We start from the raw sequence: 24,612 nt of genomic DNA on the forward strand, positions 1-24,612 counted from the left end.
GCCATTCCGGGCGCTTAACTATGCGGCTACAAAGAAAGCGGGATAGTCTTGGATAAAGCTTAGCCTGAGTCACGTACTCCTAGTCTTCGGTAAGATTTACCCACCGTCTTCCTATCGAATTTACGATTTAGAAACTGATCATACCTGCATATCCTGTTAAAAAAGTTCCATCATAGACACAGAGTTGTTCGCTATCCAATTCAGTCGAAAGTCCAGGTAGTTCATTAATCGGATCACGTTCGGGTCACCACTTTGTCATTCAATCCTACTGATGTTTAGATCTAACATTAAGCAGGCAAACACGAACAGTAACAAAAAAGAACTTTATTAGAAAAGGTTAGAACTGTCACAGACATCCACGGGCAACACCCGGACAAAATCCAACGAACTTTCGCGCCTTTTCTTTTTCGACGTTCTCAGCCACTCTTGTTGGCAAGTGTTGCCAGACAGAGTTCGTGATCTTGGCAAGTGTTGCCAAACAGTGTTCAGGATCTCTGGCGCTGGCGGCCACAACCTCAAAGTGCTATATGTGGCAATAACAGTTCTTTATGCCAGAGTTGGGCTTGGTCGATATCTTCTACCAATGCAATATAACTTCTGTGTGCGAACTCACAAGCTTCTGGTGGTCAGCACCTTTTATATCATTCGCGTGGGAAAACTGACACGTGACTGACTTTTGTTGACAATGACGGTGCATTCTTCACACCTAAGTGTCAACTTTTCCATCTAATTGTTATTTCAATCGATGACCTCTGATCTAGTTCAAATTCTCTGGGGTTTTCTGAAGATCTTTACACTTGATATAAAATTTGAAATTTTTTAAGAGCCCTGTAAAAAATCCGCAGGCTCACATCCGTATATAGTTAACAGAGGCCCGTTACTCCTAAGGTTTCCATACCTGGTCTCAGATTTCCTCTACCTAACTCCATTCTCAAAATTAAGGAAAAACAGATGGATGAAGTGGGAATTTTTAGGTTTACAATTTTTTCAAATTGCACCCAATTAATTCAAAATATTGTAATTTACAGATTTTGTCTATTAATCCTTAACTCTAAATTACACAACCTTGACCTAAGCTCTGAAAATCATTCATATGAATTTTCAATAAAGCAAACTAACTACTGTTCCTCTAGCAATTTGTATGAATATGAGTTGACTGTGTATGTGTGTGTGTATATATATATATATCCTCCAAATTATAAGCAATACAGTGCCCTGAGAAATTATAACCTCAACACTAAAACGAAAATAATTTGATTGTAACAATAACTTAAGAAGTGGAGACTAAGATAAAATTTTACAAAAACTAAGTATAAATCCAATCCAATCATACCCTTTATTATATAAATCCAATCCAATCATACCCTTTATTATATTATTGGATATGTCTATTACAAAAAATTTGCATATTTTTAAAAAAGCACCAATTACAATTAATGAAAAAAATATATAACCTCACTGAAAATAAAGGTATTAATTTCCAGTTTTTGCTTATGAGTTTAATGCTATTTTATCATATAATAGACATACATATAATTTGATTATTTGAGACAAAATGCTATGTGGTAAAAGGCTCTCTGACAAAGAAAAATTGAAGCGTTTCTTGAAAATGGACAGAATAACCAAGAAATTGCCAGAAAATTAGGCTGTGACCTCATGCCTTTAATAATTATTTGAAAAATCCACCAGAACATGGCACAAAAAAGAGTTCTAGATGCAAACCAAAACAGTCTGACAGAGATAACCATAACACTGTACACAAAGCATTAAACTCTTCATTATCTTGTAAGGAGATTTGGTGAGAACTCTGTTTTAATGTGCACCATGATACAATACATGTGTTAAATTGATTTCCAAATATTGTCTGGAAGAAAATGAAGCTGGCACCAGCCACTACTGCAAATGACAAGGCAAGGTATATAGAATTTGCTCAGAAGTATATGGCAACAGACTGGACAACAGTGAGTGGTTTCTTACATAGTTTAACTTACCAGTTTAGACCTATTAATTTATATAAAATATTTTTGTAGACAATTCAGAATGACAAATAAAAGTGGAATCTGAACGATGGTTTCAAATATAGTATAAGTGGCCAGTAGTTTCACTTAGGGACTGGTCCTTTTGATCACATGGCACTTCAAAATGTCATCCTGTAGTCAGTGCCCCTAGCTCTCAGCAAGGGAAATGCTGGTGAGCAAGCAATACTGCATGTTAGGATATGCTGCTTTTCACTTAAATTAATAATTTATTTCACTCAAAATGTTGTTTAAAAAGTGTAAACATAGTTTTAAATAAAATTGTACTTTTTGTATTTTTACAATTTATTTGATTAAATTATTGTTTGTAAAATTTAAATTGAGAAAGTGATACAGGTATACCTCATCCTACATCGGTAATTTGTTCCAGGAGAGGCGACTCAAGTCAAATTTACTTGTCACTAGGATAAACCACAAATAACCATTCCCAGTTCTGTATTTTATTTATAAATGTATTTATTTATAAATATTTATAATTTTTAATAATATATGGTTAATAAGAATCTATTTTAAGCTTACAAACAAATAAATTTTAGTTTTTAATATAGTACAGAAAAAAAGTAATCTAAATTTACAAATACATGTATGTACATATTTGTAAATGTACATGTTTACAATTTGGCAATGTTTACAGTACATCGCAGACTCTTTATTTGTGAATGTGGTTTGCTCTAAGACATTATAAAATAAAATGATTTTATAAGGTTAAATAACAAATACAGTTATTAAAATTATTTTGTGATAGTAGAAAATAAACTAATTTATGTTAAATTTACCAACATCGAGTGGCGCTGACAACAATGCCAAATGGTAGATATTAGAACTACCGTGAAAAACACCAATATTCAGCTCTTAAAGACTGTTAAATAAGACAACAACAACAACACAGAGGGACAGATGTTTTCATGTTTCATTCTCTAGGATTTATGATGATTATATTAACATTTACTGTAAACGTATTTTCATATAATTTTATGTGCTTTTAACACTTTTCTAGTGATATTACAGTTTCAATATTTGTGGCGGACAGATGTAAAGTCGAACAAAATGACTTATATGGGGAAAAAAAGTCAAGTTTATTTTTTTTGACAAATGACGTATAATCGAGAACCACTTAATTCAAAATGACGTAACCCAAGGTATACCTGTATTCATATCCTTTTAATTTTGTGGTTTTGTTCAGGGACAAAACAACAAAATTAAAAGATCGACTGGGCGATAATCATTTGGGCAACAAACCAATAGCAATACAAAAAATTATTTAATTTTTTTTTGTCATTTTGTTTATTAAAATCATTTTTTTCTGTTGATCTACTTCCCAGTAAATTTAAATAATATGTTTTTGAAAAACAAATTAAAAGAATGATCTAAACATAAAATTTAAAAATGCTCACTTATAATTAAAGTTTATTTTTATTGTGTAGAATTACAAAATTGTACAGAATTATTAAATTTTTCATGCAAAAAGGTGTCAGGTAGTTTAATATTTACATTTATATCATACATCAAAATTTTTAGATTCATTTAAGAAAGTGGTCAGAAAATGATTTATTATTTTCCAACCAATACTATTTTGTAATTAACATACATATTTACATACTGTATATATATATATATATATAAAAACAAAAAACAGTATGACATTCAAAATACATTTATTTTAAATTTATTAATTTGAAAAATTTGTTTTCAAAGAACTGGTTTTATTTTGGTGTGCTTTGTTAACCATTTTTGAGATATAATAATTAACAATGCTACAGTGTTCCGAAACTGCAACATTTATAGATTTTTCCCATTCAACACATCCAATGTATTATTGTATAATTCTGTGCCTATCAGCATAGCATTTTCAGATAATGTATCAGAAGATGTTATTGCAATTAAATTATTTTCGAAAAGTAAACTCTCATAATACACTACTCCATCTTTTAGCTGCTGCTTCGATACATCACTGTATAAAGAGTTATCATCAACAATTTTTTCGTCACAACGTGAAGAACTTGCTTCTCTGATGACATTTTTTTAATTATAAAATAATTATTCAAAATAAATTTCACTGCACAAATACGTCTATTCATGTCGAAATACAGAAACGAACTGTTAAAGAGCGAGTGAAAAAGAACTCCGATAGAAAAAAACGCTCCTAGTGAGAATTAGATCCGTCACAGTTAGTGATAACAATTAGATGGGAAAGTTGACACATAGGTGTCAAGAATGTGCAGTTATTGTCAACAAAAGTAAAAAAATATTAGACTTGGAATAGTAGAAATTAAATTTAAATAAATAAATAAGAAATAAATGAATGAGTAAATAAATAAATACATTATAAGTATTTATGAATTAAAAAAAAACATACACAAGAATCGAACCCAGGAACTCAAGCATAAGAGTCAGGATCATTACCACTCAGCCACAGGACACTCAAATGGAAGCACGTATAATTTATATATAAAGTGCTAAAAAAAACTAAGTTCGTTTTTCTCGATTTATATTTGAGTATTGCACTTTAGTATTTTACAGGTAGTACACTCACATGGTGTACTATCTCTACACCAAAGATCATCAAAATCCGTTTCCCCAAAGCCGTAGGGTCTCCTTGTAAGTAAAGATAAGATTATAAAACCAGTCTTGGATGAGCAGCATTTAAGAACATTCAAAACACTAGAAATTTACAAAGCATTAAAAAATGAATGCATTAATTATAAAACTCTCCTTTTCTGTTCCTTATTTGATAACTCTCTAGAACAGGGATGGGCAACCCACAGCCCACGTTAATATTTTTTGTGGCCCATGTCACATAAAATATGAATAAATATATCAATTTCCCAGCTTGAAGAAGTATGCAGCAAAAATTCAAACGTTATTTTCCTACAACTTATTTATATGAATAGTTTTTCTGTAATGAATTTAGTAAAAATTAAAACAAGAAACCGGCTAACAGACACATCAAAACTAATTTAAAACAAGCAGTGACTAATATTTAACAAAATATTTCCATTTACATTAGTTCCAGAAGTTTAATTAAGTATACCTTTGCTAATTTATAATTATATATGAATAAATAATTGTGATTTATTGACATTTTTTTTTCTTTTCTCTTGTATGCGGCCCACGTCAATTCAAAAGTTTTGAAATGCGGCCCTTACATAGAAAAAGGTTGCCCATCCCTGATCTAGAAACAAGGGACAGTTTTATACAGAGAGAAAATGCAAGTTATTAGGGCCTGATATGTGCTGAATTATATTCAATAATAAATTATTTCAGTTACTCTTTGGATATTTTATAGTATACTTATTTTTACATATTGAATATTTTAAATTTAAACATTAAGATCATAGAATGCATTTAACATTCATCTATGGAATTTCAGAACCAATGTATTTTTTGAATGCTAATGCTAAACCTGAATCAGGTTTATGAAGAAACTAAAAAAGTTTGTTTGCTTATCATAAATAAACCCAACCAGGAAAAGTATGAAAGGTATGGTTTTGATGTTAGTTGTTCCAGCATTAGTACTTTGAATTGCATAAAAAATATTTGTATAAACATTTATAACAGTTTTCTATTATATAAATTCATTGATTTACATTCATTCTTTCTAAATTTAATGATATTGCTTCTTTATATTCTGTAAACCAAGCAACTATTTCAAAATGTAGCTAAATAGAATAACTCAATATAATAAACCATTGATAATCAGCTTATATTTTTAAAGATATTTTCTTCCTTTTTAGTCCTTATTTTTCTCTCCATTTTAGTCCTTATTGTACAATATTAATGTTTTATATCATTATATCTTAATAGAATTTTTTTTAATTTACACACTGAGCCATATGAATAAAAACAAGCATTACCTTATTCTTGTGTAATATGAAGAAAATCCTTTTAGCCATATGAATAAAAATAGAAGCAAAACCTTAAACTTATGAGCATGAAACAAATGCTTTTAAATGAAAGTTTTGCTTTAGTAATAAGTATTCCATGTGAATAAAAGTAAGTATTTACTTCGAATTATAAGCATACCCTTGAAAATACATGCATCTAGTCATATGTAGACTCAATTGCAAGAAATATGGCTTGGTTTTTTTTATCTAGGTTTATTTTCTATTAACATTTAACCATAGCTGAAGTAGTTAGTCTAAGGAAGGATAAATATTACAAACTTTGTTCCTCTCCACAAGTCAGTGATTTCAAGGCATAAGTTTGAAGAAGAAAGTATTGAATTGTTGGCACATAATGTTTTAGGAGTGACAACTGAATCATGCAGTAATGTGCTAATTTCTTTACAAAAAATGAAAATATGTTTATGATATTTAGATGATCCTGGATTCCAAAAAAGCATAAGAGAAGAACATGGTTTAGAGCAGTCAATATTATCACAAACTATGAGCAATGTTGCGGAGAAAATATACTCACATAGGAATAGAAAAACCTAGAGTCCTAGAATTCATGGTGATGATTACATTAATTGAAAAGGAAAATCCACATTAAACATACAAACTACCTGCAATGCCAGATGTATATTCACTACCATTGATGTTAGTTGGATATCCATATCTATACTACTTAACAAAGGCCAACACACATATGATTAATATAAATTTAATACAGTTAATAAAATAGAACATGGGGACAATGTTAAATGTGATATAACTTGCACGTCGAGAACCTTTTACTCATTTACCAAAAGTATTTGCTCAGAAGAGTATGATAATCATTATTCATACCAAACAGAGAAAATGCTTTTGCTTCTACCTTTTGCTCAAAGCACTTGCTTTTATTCCTAATAGCAGGGGTGTCAAACTGGCGACCCCGGTGTGATTTTTCATGGCCTGCAGCTACGATGCTCTGAAATGACATAAAACGGCTTACAGATCAAGATTAACTGATAAACATCTATCTGCCACAATGATGATTGTTCTCAGTCTGAATCCAGATATTAGAAAACTAGGAGGAGGAAGATAGTGCTGGCAAGTTTCCATTGAAAACAATTAATTTTAGTTTTATAAATATGTACATTACATAAAATAAATGTTTAAATAAAAACACTATAGTAATTATATATTATTGAGTTGAATTCACTGAACTACATTATGTGTTTTAATTTCCTTAATAATGTGTTTTAATTCTTGCATTCTCACTTCAAATTATAATTTTAAGAAAATTTGTAAATGTGATGTGGCCTGCGTTAATTTTACCAGTCGCATTAATGGCCCATTGTTTAAATGAGTTTGACACATCTGCTTAATAGCATTTCCTTTGCTTTTATTCATACAGGCCATTCTCATGAAACATATGTTTAAGTGTTAGCTGTTCAGTTTGATTATTTTTTTTACTATATGACAAATGTGATAAAATATGCCAAAGAAAATCTTATACAAAGAGTAAAGATTTAAAAATGGTATATTTCATAAATATATAGTAAGAAATTAGAAGAAGCATTGTTAAATACAAACCTGTTGGAGCTAAAAATACTGTGTTCTTTTCTCCATTTCGAATTTGATGTGCCAATTCTTTTATCAGCATTATTGCAATAAAAGTTTTTCCTGCACCAGTTCCAAGACAGGCAATGACATTTTTCTTTCGTGCGGCATCAAGAATTTCAAGCTATAATTTAAAAACAAAAAATTTATAAAAATCAAAATTAAAATTCTTACATTTTCGACATAAAATGAAATAGTTACATTAATTGTTGGAAAGAAAAAATTACATAACTTATTATTCAATATTGAAATATTGCAATTTGTTACACTGAAATGGTAATAATGCATTATGAACACTAGATTAATACAACTTAGAATATATAATGCAACAATAAATGGTATATTTACTAAACAAATATAAGTAAAACATTCATGATTAATGTATGCATTCTCTATGTAAACTTACTCAAATGATAAACAAATATATTTGAGAAATGGTTTACAAAGTTTTAAAAATAAAATTGTATTTCTAATATGAATTATTTCCATTAGATAAATATTGTTATATTTTCACAGTATAAGATTAAATTTTACTTAGGGAAGAGCTTATCATTTTTTAAAATATTTTATTTTCAGATTAATCTTAATTTTTGAAAATATTATAGTTATAAATATTCAGAAATCATTTTTTTATAGTAAATTATATTACCACAATGCAACACTGAAGTATGTATATTAGTAATTTAAAATTTTATTATTAGATTATGAAAATCCTAAAAAGTTCCAAATATCAGATAAGACTCATTAATAAGAATTCTTTTGATGTTTGGTAAAATTATAATGGAACCATTACCAGACAATTTTTATTATATCTTTTGAACAGTTAATCTGAGAATCTAGTCTTAAAATTAAATTATTGAGTCTACTGAAAAACTGATAAATAATGACAACATTAACTCTCAAAAAGTCTACTGCCAGGGTTCCACATTACCTGAAAATAAACTGATAAAAATTAAAAATCAACATGATTATGCCTATGTATCAGTTTGCTTCAGCTAAGCATCAGCCTACCTGAAAATCAAACTTGGTAACTATTGACAATATACATCTTTTTTAACCGCATCTATTTTTTCAGTTTTGAAAATTTCCAGATTCTTCTGAACTTGTATAATCAACAATACATGAAGACAAAAACAAAAACGTTAAAAGTAAATACATATACAATCTTGAACTGAAGATAGATCAGATAATATTCTGAGTGAGTATTTTGATAAAAATCAAACTAAAAGTGTCAGTAAAGGCCCAATTTCATGCTTCAAGCATATACTTGATTTATCTTCTATAGAGAAACTGATCGATTAATTATCTCAGCATTATATATGACTATACTAAAATTTTTGTATTTTAGCTGCAATGCCCTAACCTAGATGAAACAGTTAAATCATTCATTCCTGAAGTTTAGATTGTCTTTTGACTTCAACTGATCTCTCAAAAGTTAGCAAATAATCCTAAGGAAACTCTATTCTAGGGAATTATTCAACTCTACAATTATCAGTCAAAAACACTTTTGAATAACAAATCTTTTATTATGTCTCTCCAAACATTAGGCTTTCTTCACATTTCAAGATAAATACAGGTATCCCTCGTATAACATGGTAATTATGTTAAAAAAAAAGTGCCGCAATTATGCAAATCTGTGCTATATGAAGCAAAGGGCTAATGCAAAACATAGGGTTACATTTTGTATTAGTCCTTTGTTTTGTATAACATGAAGTAATTATGTTCCAGAAGTTAGCAAATGTATACTATTTTTTTTCATTACTAACTTGTAAGAGAAATATGTTTATTAAAACAATCGATAATTTATATCCAATCAATTAATTAACAATCACAATTAAAATTACTATATTACTTGTTAATATTAATTTTAGTTAAATGGTGTTTTCTTTTTACAAAATATCATCATCATCTCAACTTTTTTGTTGATTTTGATCAAAAGTATCAGCAACATTTTTGTATTTTTTATTTTTAGCATAGAAAAGTTTTATGGACAAAGAAATAAAAATATATTATTAATTGAAAATTTGTTCTAGTGAGTCTCATTCGTTCAGTCAAGTACCAAGTGACTTTTTCCAGAATTTGTGTTCGAATACTGAATTGTTTGAGTACTGAAATATCCCTGTATTTTGTTCGTCATTTTTATGAATGAAGTAACATTTTTAGGTAAGTAATACCCACAGTTAAAGTGTTTAATAACAATTACCTAAAAAAATTTAAATAAACTTTACTAAATACAAAGATTAATCTACAAAAAAAAAACAGTGACAGTCTTAAGAGCTAAAATCTGAAAGCAATGACAATGATATCTAGTTGATAAAAAAGTTAGGACAAGGAAGAAAAAAAATTGCACTATCAGTTTTCATTGAAGTAAACCTGATAAAAAAGCATAAAATAATTTGAAAATTTCAATATTCTAAAATCCATGGGCAAATTTGAGATAACATGCACTTACTTAAATAAAAAAAAATGTTTGATATATATATATATCAAAACAACAAAGTTTACACTTAAAAATTGTGAAATTTCGTGTGGAGGATTTATGTTAGAGTGAAACTGGAAATTGTATTTTATGGGGGATATCCCCAATTTTCAAACCATGTTGTAGAAATACTGTGTTGTATGAGGAATTAGTAATAGGACAATACCAAAATTTCCCCCAATTTTGATTTTCATTCTGTTGAAAACTCCCAATTCCGATTCTTTTGAATATTTTCTAAAAGTTTATCTCAGTTTAGAAAAATTAACGATTTACATTACACGTAAATTCATTAATTAATAAACAAAGCTTAAGAATGGAAAACAATTGGGAAATCCAGATTCAAATTTTTGAAAGAAATGTGAAAATTCTCCATTTATATGTGGATACCCATACTTTTTATTGTGCACTACAAAATAAATTTGTAAACTTATTTCCAATAAAGCTAATATTGCAACACTATCTCCAAAGAAATTACAGCTAATTCCATTTTTACTCAACGAACTATCCCATCATCTCATCTAGGGTCACCATCTTTAGAATCTGTTTTATTGGCAGATGCAATGACCTGGGAAAAGGAAGATAAAGAGATGTGCTTTTTCCACGCTTCTCACAAGGAAAATGTCTCATAAATAATTTAACTTCACTGTATTTATTAATACTAAATGAGGTTCGGCAAATGATGCAACAAACTGAACAAATATCATCATCACAAGTTAACCGATTTTTGAATTCATTCACTTCAGCCATGAATATCTTGACCGACACATCTTGAAAAATCAATTTTTAAAACTCAAAACAGCATTAAACTTATTGTGAACAAGTATTTTTACTTAGAATTGCACAAATCACATTTGAAAATTTAATGTATTATGGCATCATCTGTGAATCATAACAAAAACTTTCATAATTATAATGAGAAAGTAGTTTTATCATTATAAGTAAACATACTAAATATTAATAATAATTTTATATATATTTTCAATTAACATATAATTTTGTGTACATTTTAAACTGTTTTTCCAACACTTAAATATTTTTTTGCGACCACCAGCCTTGATTTGAAACTAGATAACATTGAACTATCACGCTAACTTGTTTATAATTAAAATTTTTTAAAAACTGACAAATTTATAAAGCAAAAAGTTAATGAAATTACTAAAAACTTAAAATAAATTTACATTTGATTATCTTTTGTGCAAAACAACACTAAAACAATTTCTATAGCTACATTGCAAAAAGAAACTGTTGCAATTAATTAAAAAAATTAAAATTAAATCAAATGAAAATTAAAACAAATGTTCTTAAAAACTGTTCAAAAGTTGTTTTGAAACTTTCAAATTGTAAATCAAATTAATTTTAAAATTTATGTTATTTGTGTGTGGTGGTTCTATATACAGTATATATAAATATACAGTAGAGCATCAATTATCCGAATCAATTGGGAACTGGGGTTGTTTGTAAAAACGATTTTTCGGATAACTGATTATGTATGAAAAAATATATTAACCTATCCCATGTTGAAATTCATTCAAATCCTGGCATGTCCTTAAGTACTCTCTCATGGTTGCACCAGTGCTGCCAGCTAGAACACACATACACCAACAAAAATAATATTGGAGTAGCCCAAGACATAGCCAAAGATTGCAGCGCCACAGCACTAGCGGAAATTTAAATTTGTCGACTGGAAAGCTTTCAGTTAATTAACATTTTGGTTGATCAATATTCAGATAATCGATGCTCTACTGTATATATAATATAGATTCCCAGTCAAGATGGACTATTGCCCTATCTCCCATAAACTGGGAACAGTTAGTATTGACCCTCATCACTCTGACGGACATCACCTCATGTATGGGGCATTGCATACTCTGTTTTGTCCAGGACTGTGGAGTTGGAGTCGGGAGGAATTTCTGGCCAGAGGAGTCGAAGTTGGGAAAAATGTGTCGACTCCGACATTTTAAATTTAATTAGGTTTTTTTTATTTAAATGAAAAAAAATTTCTTGAACTTCATCAATACATGAAAAATGTGAAATGACACAGTTGAAACTGAGAGATTACGAAACCACAAAAGAAAGTCAAACAATTTAAGGAACGAACAAAATATGTCATTAATAAATGATTATCTACAGATGAGAAAGGCAGATAGACATGGGTATTTTCAGATAATTTTTGAATGCAATGCCAATAATGCTCCTTTCTCAAATTGGTAATGCCAATACCTAGGTTAAACTATAAGAAAAAATCTGTCCCTTTAGATGAGAAAAAAAAAACTGTAAAAAATTTTTTGTAGGAATATGAAAGTGCATTTTAAAAGTTCAACAGTTCAAGCAGCAGAAAAGATTAAANTACAAATAAATATTAATGTAAGTTAAATATTAAAAATACTAACTATAAAAGTATTTGGGTAAATGCCTGGGACTCCTTTTAAAGTTCAGAATAGGGTAACCCCCTAAGAGCACCTCTGCCTCCCATAAAATGACTTGGTATTTAATTTTGCTGGAGTCAGAGTTGGCCTACTAAAATTATCAGGAGTCAGAGTCAAGTGTTTTTTACTGACTCTGCAGCCCTGGTTTTGTCAATGTGAAAGTTTCCAATAAACTAATATTTAATTGTTAGTATCGTAATTTGAAAAATTTTTAATCTTCACCTGAAACAAATAATTAGTTTGCTTATAAAATGTGGAAGAATCATTTTTAAGAATCAGAAATTGTAATGATATTTTCTTGATTCCATTTCCTAAAAATTGTCCGATTTCCAGTTCCAATTAATTGTCCCATCACTACAAGGGGTACTTTACATCAAATGTTCCACTCATCAAACTACTTCACAAGGCAACATTCAAAGATTCTGTTTACATGGTTTGTTCTAAAACATTCTATGTTTAACAATTTAAACATTCAATCCTGCAGGTTGGCTGATGCAGAATCCTGACAGAAATTGCTGAAATCAATTATAGTGGAACCTCGGTATACGACATTAATCCATTCCTAATGTTTGAACTTATACCGAATAAGACATACCAAACCAACCTTTCCCATAAGAAGTAATGTAAAAATGATTAAAATCCGTTCTCATGAAAAAAAATGGCTGGCTTTAAACACCTTGCTTTCCTGGCTAGTTCATGCTTGATTTTTCATGAGATCAACATGTATCTTTTTAGCTTTCTCGCAAATAATTGCTTCCAATACAATGTTGCCAGCACACTGTTTTTCAGTTATCCAAAGCAAAAGCAATTTCTCAACATCATCTAATGTCTTCGATCTTTGTTTAGAAATTGATTTAACTCCTTTCGCAACGTTAACAGATTTAATAATGTCTTTATTTTTCGCGATTGTCGATATCATCGTTCTCAGAATACGGTATGCAACAGTTAAATCTCAAACACGCATACCACCTTCATATTCCTCATCAATCTCTTTTTTCAGCTCCATTGTGATTCTAGTCATTTTTTTAGTTTTCTGTTGCTTTTCACTTGCCTTTTTGCAATTCATGATTAATAAAAATAATAAAATTTTACCTACTAATTAAAATCAGAAGAAATTTAACAAAGTTATAAACTGTGGTACTGCGAATGTCTAGTCTGGTCTAGTATACCAATAGTGCTACTTGTTCATAGATGGCACGTATAATTGAATTAAGTCGTATACCGAGCAAAATTTGTTTCGTCCAAACAGGATGTATTCCGAATTGGACGTATTCTAAAGCAGACGTATACCGAGGTACCACTTTAGTTAAAAATGTATCACTATACTTTTCACTTTCTTTGTAATAAAGAAATTCATGATCTATATTCTAGGCATTACATTTTCATTTATTAGTCATTTTTATTAAAGATGAAAAATAATGTCAATGAGACAACTTCCATTTTGTGATATAACTTACAAAACATTATTATTAAGTACAACTAAAGTACAACTAAAAGCCTTATCAAAAACAAAATAGGTTAAAATATTTTCAACTTTATTTTCAATAAAGTTTATTGAAATAAAAGCATAAAAACTATTAAGCTATGTCATTTTCAGTTGTATTTTCAAGTAATGTAAAGCTCAGGCCTAATACTCAGGATTTTCTTGAATCATAGTATCAATAATTTAAATTGCCACTTTATTTATAATTGCCTTTTCTATCCCATTTACTTTATTTCTGCTAAATAATGAACTATATAGAATTTAAATGATAATTAATTCAATTCTATGTTTTATGTGCTTGAAGAATATAATGGAACAATAATATATGAAGCGTGCAATGCCATAATGTTCTAAATGCCAAAAAAGAAACTTTTCAGGAGAGGTAAAAAACACTTTTTGTAATGAATGAAATCATTTCAGTTTTATAATAAAATGATAAAAAACTCACTAGGTTACAAATTCTCAGGAATATCAAAATGATATAAATACAAGACGTAACGTTTTAAGCACCAAAAGTCACATGCCTTGCACTCTGGCACTTTAAACGTTATATCTATACACAAATTCATCTTCAAAGCACAGCCACTTACAGTGCCACTATCATCAAAATATTCTTTTGTGGCAGAAAACATTGCATTTAGAATTCAATTCTTCAATAAAACGTAGTTAGAGAAAAATGGTATTTACAACATTATGGCATTGCACGCTTCATATATCATTTTGACAATTACCATTTTTGAACAAAATCATCAAAAATATTTCAAATTACTTGAGGGTCATCTTTATATACAAATACATAAAATCAAAATAAAAGTTTTATCAAGAAAGGTCAACATATTATATCTGAAATATGATTTCTTAAATTCTGAAAATTTATTTATAATTTAAAAAATTATCGGCCATCTTTTACTTGCAATATGATAAAGCTATTTTGTTAAGTGTAATGATGGACCGATAAAAGAATAACCTAAACCTTTTTAAATTTATAAGATATCACAACACAGCTCTCCATAGATGGTAACATAAAAGAGCAGAATCCTACATAAGTATACATGTCATCCATCATATTGTAAAAAAAAAAAAAAAAAGGAATGATCATTAAAAGGGATTCATAAAATATACCAGTTACATAAAAAGTTACAAGATAGTGACTTATCAAGAATATATCTATTCAAGAGAATGATTCAAGTAATGAAGTTCCATCAATACCAAACTACTTTGAAAACTGAGAATTTCTCATCCAAAAACTCTCCCACTAAGCTAATGACTTACAACTTTCAATAAATTTAATTATTTTGTAACTTGCATGACAAGTTTGGATTATTATTATTATTTTTTTTTTTTAACTTTGTATAAACCTCTTCCTATATTTAGTCTATGATTATTTAGAATCTGAATGTTTCTGAAAAATTATTTTCATTACAGAAGCTCTGAAAAAATGCATTTGAATTAAGATCATTCTCTGCTTCATCTTTCATATTACTTAATAGTAGTATGATTAACATAATTCCCTGATAATGATTCCATTATGAGAAGAAAGGGTTTCAACCAAAAATTGGTTTCTGTAGAGGAAAAGGAGGAGAGATCATTAGTGAGAAAAATAAAATTCTGGATAGATGGGCTGAATATTTTGAAGAACTAATAAACGAAGGAGTAGGATCAATTGAGGGTCAAATGGACACACTAATAGAAGATGCAGACACAGAAGTTGATTCTGATGAAGGAGAAGAAAGTGCAAATGAGGGATGTGAATATCCAAGACTAACAGAATTGAGGTGGGCAATAACAACTTTAAAGAGCAACAAGGCTCCTGGAGAGGATGGAATAGTGTCAGAAATGATAAAAGCAGGAAGTGTGAAATTGGAATTGGAGTTAAGCAAGCTTGTTAGGAAAAATCTGAAAAAAAGAGCAGATGCCACAAAGCTGGAATAGACGAGTAATTTGCCAAATTCACAAAAACGGAGATAAATTAGATTGTAGTAACTACAGAGGAATAACTTTACTGAATGCAGTTCATAAATTTTTTTCAAAAATAATAGCAAAAAGGTTGGCAGTATACATGGAAAAACAGTAAGAGATTATCAATGTAATTTTAGAAAAAACAGATCAACTATAAATCAGATTTCTACACTAAGACTGATTCTAGAGAAATGCTATGAATATAATATTGAGATATACCAACTTTTTATCATTTACAAAAAAGCTTATGATAGCTTATGATAAGAAAAGAGAAAGTTTAGGAGAGTCTTCAAGAATTGGGAATCCCTTAAAAACTTATAAATCTCAAAGTTAACTTCAGGAAAGACTGAGGATATGGTTAAGATCTAGTGATATATTTCAAGAACATTTGAAATAAAGAAAGGGCTTAAGCAGGGAGATGCACTTTCTACAGTTTTATTTAACTTGGTATTAGAAGTGGTAATGAGAAAAGTATATGAAGAAATGGTTGTGGATGCAGGTGGAACAGTTTTCAATAAACATTTACTGTGCTTAGCATTTGCCGATGATATTGTTATATTGGGAAGATCTAAAGTAATTGAGGAGACATTTAAAATGATGGATGATGCAGCTATAGATAAAGGCTTAGCAGTTAACGATGAAAAAACAAAAAATATATGAAGTTAACAAGGAAAGAATGCCAGTGGTCAAGGGAACAAATTCTACATATAAAGCACCATAAATTTGAAAAAGTGAATAAATTTCAATACTTAAGAGCACAGTTAACAGAAAAGAATGAAATTGATGAGGAAATAAAGACAAGAATGATAGCAAGAAATAAGAAGAATTATAACATCTAAACAAATATCAAGTTGCAGTAAGATTAGAATAAATAAAACTATTATAAGACCTGTAATCATGTATGGTTCCAAAACTTGGACACTGACAAGAAAACATGAAGAACAGTTGAAAAAATTTGAAAGGAAAATTCTGAGAAGAATACATGGACCAGTGCAGGATAGAGAAGAGTGGAGAATTAGAAGTAATAAAGAACTCTAAGACTTATATGAAAATCTGATATTGTAACAAAAATTCAAAGAAGGAAATTTCGTTGGATTGGGCATTTAGAATGAATGGAACCTGAGAGAAAAGTGTATCAGGTGTACAGAGAAAGGCCAGAGGGAAGAATACCAAGAGGGAGACCAAGAAATAGATGAAAAGATGATGTGGAGAATGATTTGAGAAAGATGGGTGCGAGTTGTTGGAAAGGGAAAGCCCAAGATAGAGAGGAGTGGGTGAAAATCCTGGATGAGATTCTTCAAAGACTGTGTGTCAAAGAGAGAATGATTCCTACATAATTGATGATAAAAAATGTCAAAATATATCTTCTAAGCAATTTACAAATAATTATATGAATATAAGCAATTGTTTAACTGAGAATTTTGATTTAAATTGAAAATAAAAAAAACAAACATTGTAGAATATATATCAACATGTTTACTGATTCTTAGACATAGAAGTCATATATTTTTTTTCTTTCATTTTTTTAATATGCCAAATTACATATTTGGCATATTAATATTATATATTATGAGAAAAACCACTGCATATAAGTTATACCTAAGTTAATCCATTATCATAAATTATAAACAAAAGTACAGTCGACCCCCCTATAACACGGGTTCCTATAGTTCGGATTCCTATATGACGGCGAAAAAATTGCGACAGTATCTGTACAAACATGGTAAAAAAAACTCCTATAATTCATACAATTTCTGTAATAACTCAGGATATAATTCTTCAATTGAAGTTTTTGACTATTTACAAAAACATTAAATTTTCGAGTCTATCATATAATTCAGTAAAACGTCATCGGGCAGCCGAACTACTTTCTGCCGTCCAGCACCACTCTACAGAGAGTTTAGGCGGGTAAACTGAGTTTACTATCGTCTGTACAGTATTATATATAAATTATGTACTGTACATATAATTATATATAAATTAGGTACTGTATATATAATTATATATTAACTTAATTTATTGTAACTTTATTATAATTATATATATATATATACTTTCCGCTGTCCAGCACCACGCTACGGAGAGTTTAGGCGAGTAACTTGAGTTTACTATCGTCTGTACAGTATGTAAATTAGGTACCGTAAGTCTAATACAGCACTAATTTTATACATTTCTTGTGAAAGAAACATTTCTTATTCAACGGCCATAAAAATTATTTCTATTAATGATGTCTCCAAAGTTAAACGAAGTTTTCGCAGAAAAATAACTCATCAGAAATCACGGCCGCCATTTGATGTGCAGCTCCACGACGAAAACAAGCTTAAGCAATGGTGACGTCAAACAGTGCACACTCAGTAAGTAATCCTACAATTTTTTGTTTATAGCATAGTTTAAACAGATTATTCCCAAAAAAATATGTATATTTTGAAAATGTTGAGTCGAATTAGTCTAGGAATCGATTAATTTTATGGAAGAAAACCTTTCAAACAGCCGTAGTCTGTAAACTTCACACGTGCCAGGCTGTGATTGGCAAGGACTAGTACAAAATAGATTCACAAAGAACGGAATGTATCTACCGTGTTAGAGGGAGGTCGACTGTATTCAGGTTCCATTAACAAAAGTATTCATATAGAATACTTTTGTTAATACAGTAAAACCTGTCCAAAATGGAACCTGAATAAGGAAACCTGACTAAACAGAAAAAAGTTATTTGGAATAGAACAATTTTCTATGTTAAAAAGAACCTGTTCAAAATGAAAACCTGCCAAACTGAAAAAAAATATTTAGTACCATGCTACTTTGGTTTACACAGGTTTTACTGTATATAATTTACAATTATGGATATAAATATAATCAAATTTTTCTACACTACAACTATATTGTTGTTTAATACCTGGTAAGTGGATTAATGATCAACAACACTGAAACTAATTGATTATTCTCAATTTAATGTAATTCAAAAAACTTATAAATGAAAAATTTGTAAAATCTTTATTCTATGAACTAATATTATTATTATTATTATTGTGTTGGATTTAGTGGGTAACTCGGTTCACACCGGTGGCTGTGTACTATGCTGGACCAGAGTCAAGGCATAGCAACCAAAACAAAAATAAAATAAGTGTGTCAGTGTCTGTATTCTGGAATTTCCTAACAATATGGCATGTATACAATATAGTGGCCTTCTGTAGTGTGATGTATATATTTCTATTCAATCATAATGTTCCCAGGCTTTTGTGTAGTGTGTGTGTGGTATCACACGTGTACAGGAGAGAACGACAGGTACAATAAGCACCTTTTCCATTCTCCACACATGCCTTATTTCCTGGGAGAGGTCTGTGCACTTGCTGATTTTTTCACTGCATGTGTTTTGTACATTGTGAGTGTTTGGAATGGCTATGTCTATAATGTATGTGATTTTATTGTGTTTGTCAATGAGTGTGATGTCTTATCTGTTGTGGTAAATTGTTTTATCTGTGATTATGGCTCTGTCCTAGTACATTTTGTACGTATTGTTTTCCAATACTGTCTATGGAATATACTTGTAGTATGGTTCATGAATGTCTAATAATTTGTGTTTGTTTGCAAGCTCTTGGTGTATTATATTTGCTACTTGATTGTGTCTATGTAAGTAATCTGTCTGTGCCAAGAGCTTGCAACCAGAAGTGATGTGTTGTATAGTTTCTGGCATGATGTGACATTTTCTGCATGTGTCATTTGTGAGTGTTGTATCTTTGAGTATGTGTTTTCTGTAGTTTTTAGTATTTATGACCTGATCCTGTATGGCAATCATGAATCCTTCCGTCTCCCCAAAGAGGCATCCCCGATCTAACCAGCTGTCTGACGCAGTTTTGTCATCAAAATCCTGGGCCAGGTCATAAGGATGCCTGCCATGGAGTGCCTTTCGAGCCCATAATTGCTTAATGGTGTCTATGCTTTTTATATGTTGTGTCAAGTCTGTATGATGTGAGTGTAAGTTTAATTTATTATTATTATTATTATCCCATGGTCACCACCTGGTTGTGATGGGAGAGTTCAGTAATTTTACTGATCCGTAGGTCAATGCAGGCTGGAGCACAAGCTCCTGGTAGGGACACCCATGCCAGTAAGGTCTATGGGCAGAAATGAAGCTAAGAGTGACCACACCCACATTCTGTGGAGATATTTATCATGGTAGTAACTAGATCAAAGTGTGATACCGGCACGGACGTCACCTGAGTTAACAAGGTCCGCATTCGTGAATTAGGCAGAGGCTCACGTTCGAAAAATAGGCTCCAGTCTCCCTTGGTTACCGGTGGCAAAAGAAGCGCCAGCCCAAGCATGGCTACTGCAATGCCCTCAACAGATGTAAAAAATCAACCTAGCCTTGGTGTTTCTGTGGCAATGCATTCATAGACCACAAAGGCTGGAAAACCACACCAACAAATAAAATAAACAACGGAAATGAACACGTTTATCATCTGTACATACTACGTAATCACAAAACTCAAAACAAACATGATATACAGACAACAACATACAGACAGCATACAGACAACAACTACACCATAGATTCACACAACAATATCCTCACTTCACTGTCACCGAAGAAAGTGTTGTCGATCAAAAAAGAACAATTATATACAACAATCTTATCCCACAAACAACACTCAAACTTATCAAACAACAGGTTGCTGATCAAATACATCAACAGACAGAAACATTTAACATTAATGAAGATCACATAACCTGTCATAATAATCCAGCAACAAGCATTCATAATAGCACACATACAACAACTACAACTAATGATACTACAGGCACTTCCTCATACATCACTGGTAACATAGATATAGATTTAGTTCTCACTTATATTTCAGGAAACACTCACTAAATATACAGGCACAGATCCCACACAAAGACCACGAATACCAAAAATCAACACGTCAAAGGTAGTAGGGAAAACACTAAATTAAGTAAACACTCACTTATATTCATTCAATTTCTACACTCTCAGACATTCATACATTAGTTTATGCTGGGGCAGTCACAGTTGTAACACACCATGGTCTGAAAATACAATCACAGACAGATACACACAAAACACAATTCTATCACAAGCCTGCCTGGTAGAGAAGAATAGAAACACAAATAAATGACATTAGACAGCAATTAGGCAGGCTGACACAATACACTAAAAACAACACAACAACAAAATTAAAGAAACAACTCAAAAACATTTTCAAGAAAATCAAAACACAAAACACGAACATCACAACAAACATTACAGAATACATCAATATACTAAAATAGAAACTCGCAGCAAAGCATGAAGACTCAAATGATACAAAACATGTACACTACGAAAACAACAAAATAAATTATTCAAACAATGACAAACTTTTCTACAGACAAATCAGTACCAAAACAAACACTGATACACAGCAAAGTGGCACACCAACAGAAGAAGAACTCACAACTTATTGGTCTTCTCTTTGGTCCAATGCTGTTACACACAATGCTCATGCAGGCTGGATAAAGGAGGAGAACAGAAACTTGCACAACATACCAACTATGCCCTGTGCTGAAATAAACATACACGACATCCGCTACGCCATTAACAGAACACACAACTGGAAGACACCTGGTGTAGACAACATTCACAATTTCTGGTACAAAAAGTGTACATCACTGCACCAGGAACTAGCTAAACATCTAACACACATCATCATCAATCCACAAGACATGCCAAAATTTCTTACTCAGGCATCACCTACATGAAACCTAAAAACAACAACACCACAGACCCCACACAATACAGACCAATTACATGTCTCCCAACACTATACAAATTATTGACATCATGTATCACAAACAAAATATACAAACATGTTGAAGAACACAACATTCTTACAAAACAACAAAAAGGTTGCCGTAGAAATCACAGGGGATGCAAAGAACAGTTACTCATAGATTCAGTCATTTTACGGCAAGCACACAAACAACACAGAAACATACACATGGCATATATAGACTACAGAAAAGCATTTGACAGTGTTCCACACAGTTGGCTGCTACATATTCTACACATGTACAAAATACATCCATCACCTCATTGCATTCTTCGAAAACACTATGCAGCACTGGATAACAACACTGCATCTCAGGGTTAGTAACACTTTCATACAAACAAATGAGATATTCATTAGGCGAGGAATTTTTCAAGGAGATTCCTTGAGTCCTCTCTGGTTCTGCCTAGCCCTGAACCCATTATCCAACATGTTAAACAACACGCAATATGGCTACAATATCAGACATGAAAAACAACACAGTCTCACATCTCATGTACATGGACGACATAAAACTTTATGCATCCACACAGAAACAACTTCAGCATCTCCTACAAATCACACACTCATACACCAAGGACATACAAATGGAGTTTGGCATGGACAAATGCAAAAACACTTCACATAGAAAAAGGAATCCTGAAGAAAGAAGATTTTGCACTTGGAAATGGGGACATTATTGAATCCATGGAAGAGGGTGAGTTCTACAAGTATTTAGGATTCCAACAGGCCAAGCTAACAGAACATACACAAATAAAGCAACGATTAATTAAAGAATACCAAAGTAGGTTAAACGCTATACTTAGAACACAGTTAAATGCAAAATACAAAGTTAAAGCAATAAACACATATGTCATTCCTGTAATCACATACTCTTTTGGAGTTATACATTGAACTCGCACAGATCTCAAGCAACTCCAAAGGAAAACAAGAACAATGCTTACTAAGCATAAACAATATCACCCTAAATCCACCATAGAAAGATTAACCCTTCCACGTAAAGATGGCAGACGTGGCCTGATTAACATAGTTAACCTTCACTACAAACAAATACAGTCACTGCAAGAGTTTTCTACAGGAAACAAGAAACATCACAATTACATAAAGCAGTAACTCTAGCAGACTCAAATAGCACACCATTAAACTTATGTCAAGTCTGTATGATGTGAATGTAACATATAAAAAGCATAGACACCATCAAGCAATCGTGGGCTCGAAAGGCACTCCATGGCAGGCATCCTTATGACCTGGCCCAGGATTTTGATGACAAAACTGCGTCAGACAGATGGTTAGATCGGGGATGCCTCTTTGGGGAGACGGAAGGATTCATGATTGCCATACAGGATCAGGTCATAAATACTAAAAACTACAGAAAACACATACTCAAAGATACAACACTCACAAATGACACATCAGAAAATGTCACATCATGCCAGAAACTACACAACACATTACCTCTGGGAGCAAGCTCTTGGCACATACAGATTATTTACACAGACATAATCAAGTAGCAAATATAATACACCAAGAGCTTGCAAACAAACACAAATAATTAGACATCCACAAACCATACTACAAATACATTCCACAGACAGTATTGGAAAACTACACGCACAAAATGTACTACGACAGAGCCATAATGACAGATAAAACAATTTACCACAACAGACCAGACATCACACTCATTGACAAACACAATAAAATCACATACATTATACAGACATAGCCATTCCAAACACTCACAATGTACAAAACACATGCAGTGAAAAAATCAGCAAGTGCACAGAACTCACCCAGGAAATAAGGCATGTGTGGAGAATGGAAAAGGTGCTTATTGTACCTGTCGTTCTCTCCTGTACATGTGTGATACCACACACACACTGCACAAAAGCCTGGGAACATTATGATTGAATAGAAATACATACATCACACTACAGAAGGCTACTATATTAAATACATGCCATATTGTTAAGAAATTCCTGAATACAGGCACTGACACACTTATTTTATTTTTGTTTTGGTTGCTATGCCTTGACTCTGGTCCGGCATAGTACACAGCCACCAGTGTGAACCGAGTATAATCCACTAAACCCAACATAATAATAATAATTCAAAAGTTTAACAAAAAGAATATGGAAGTTATGATTATTATTTATATAAATTATATTTGACAGTAAAAGTTACTTTTAAATAAGGCTTAATATTCTGTACAAAGTATGTTATTTTAAGTCAAAGCATAAGGAAANGCCACTATATTGAATACATGCCATATTGTTAGGAAATTCCTGAATACGGACACTGACACACTTATTTAATTTTAGTTCTTGGTTGCTATGCCTTGACTCTGATCTGGCATAGTACACAGCCACCAGTGTGAACCGAGTATAATCCACTAAACCCAACATAATAATAATAATAATAATTCAAAAGTTTAACAAAAAGAATATGGAAGTTATGATTATTATTTATATAAATTATATTTGACAGTAAAAGTTACTTTTAAATAAGGCTTAATATTCTGTACAAAGTATGTTATTTTAAGTCAAAGCATAAGGAAAATCAGCATGTTAATTATAATTTTAATTGGAAAAGATTTGTACTAGTGCATGATTGAATTATGATTTAGAACCCTATTCTGAATCATGACTTCATATCCTACTAATCTCTACTTCTAAGTTTTACAATTAATTAAAAAGTATGTTGTATGATCTCCTATATTATAGGTTGTTGGAAATGTTTAAAATAGAAGCAGACGTTTAAGATAGAAGCAACTGACATGCTGCACATTTAAAGGGGAGACCAGCATCATCATACAGCCACACAGGTGGTTCTGTGAAAATGTGTTTGTGAAACACGTGATAAGATGACAAAACCAATAATAATCAAATTGTTTTATTAGTCGAATGGGTTGACAGAGA

The 24,612-nt window shown here is 31.0% G+C and overlaps 1 protein-coding gene across 1 annotated transcript in view; it reads right to left on the bottom strand.

The window, feature by feature from the left end:
- The window catches only part of LOC111621944 (endoribonuclease Dicer-like), a 132,753-nt gene that overhangs the window by 100,750 nt on the left and 7,391 nt on the right, over positions 1 to 24,612 (bottom strand). Inside the window, exon 3 of the mRNA XM_023364196.1 lies at positions 7,493 to 7,643. Coding sequence (XP_023219964.1) covers positions 7,493 to 7,643 — 151 coding nt within the window. The remainder of the gene's footprint in view (positions 1 to 7,492; positions 7,644 to 24,612) is intronic.

Source organism: Centruroides sculpturatus, unplaced genomic scaffold, assembly GCF_000671375.1.
Source record: "Centruroides sculpturatus isolate CEXI.00-Female unplaced genomic scaffold, Cexi_2.0 scaffold31, whole genome shotgun sequence".
NCBI lineage: Eukaryota > Metazoa > Arthropoda > Arachnida > Scorpiones > Buthidae > Centruroides > Centruroides sculpturatus.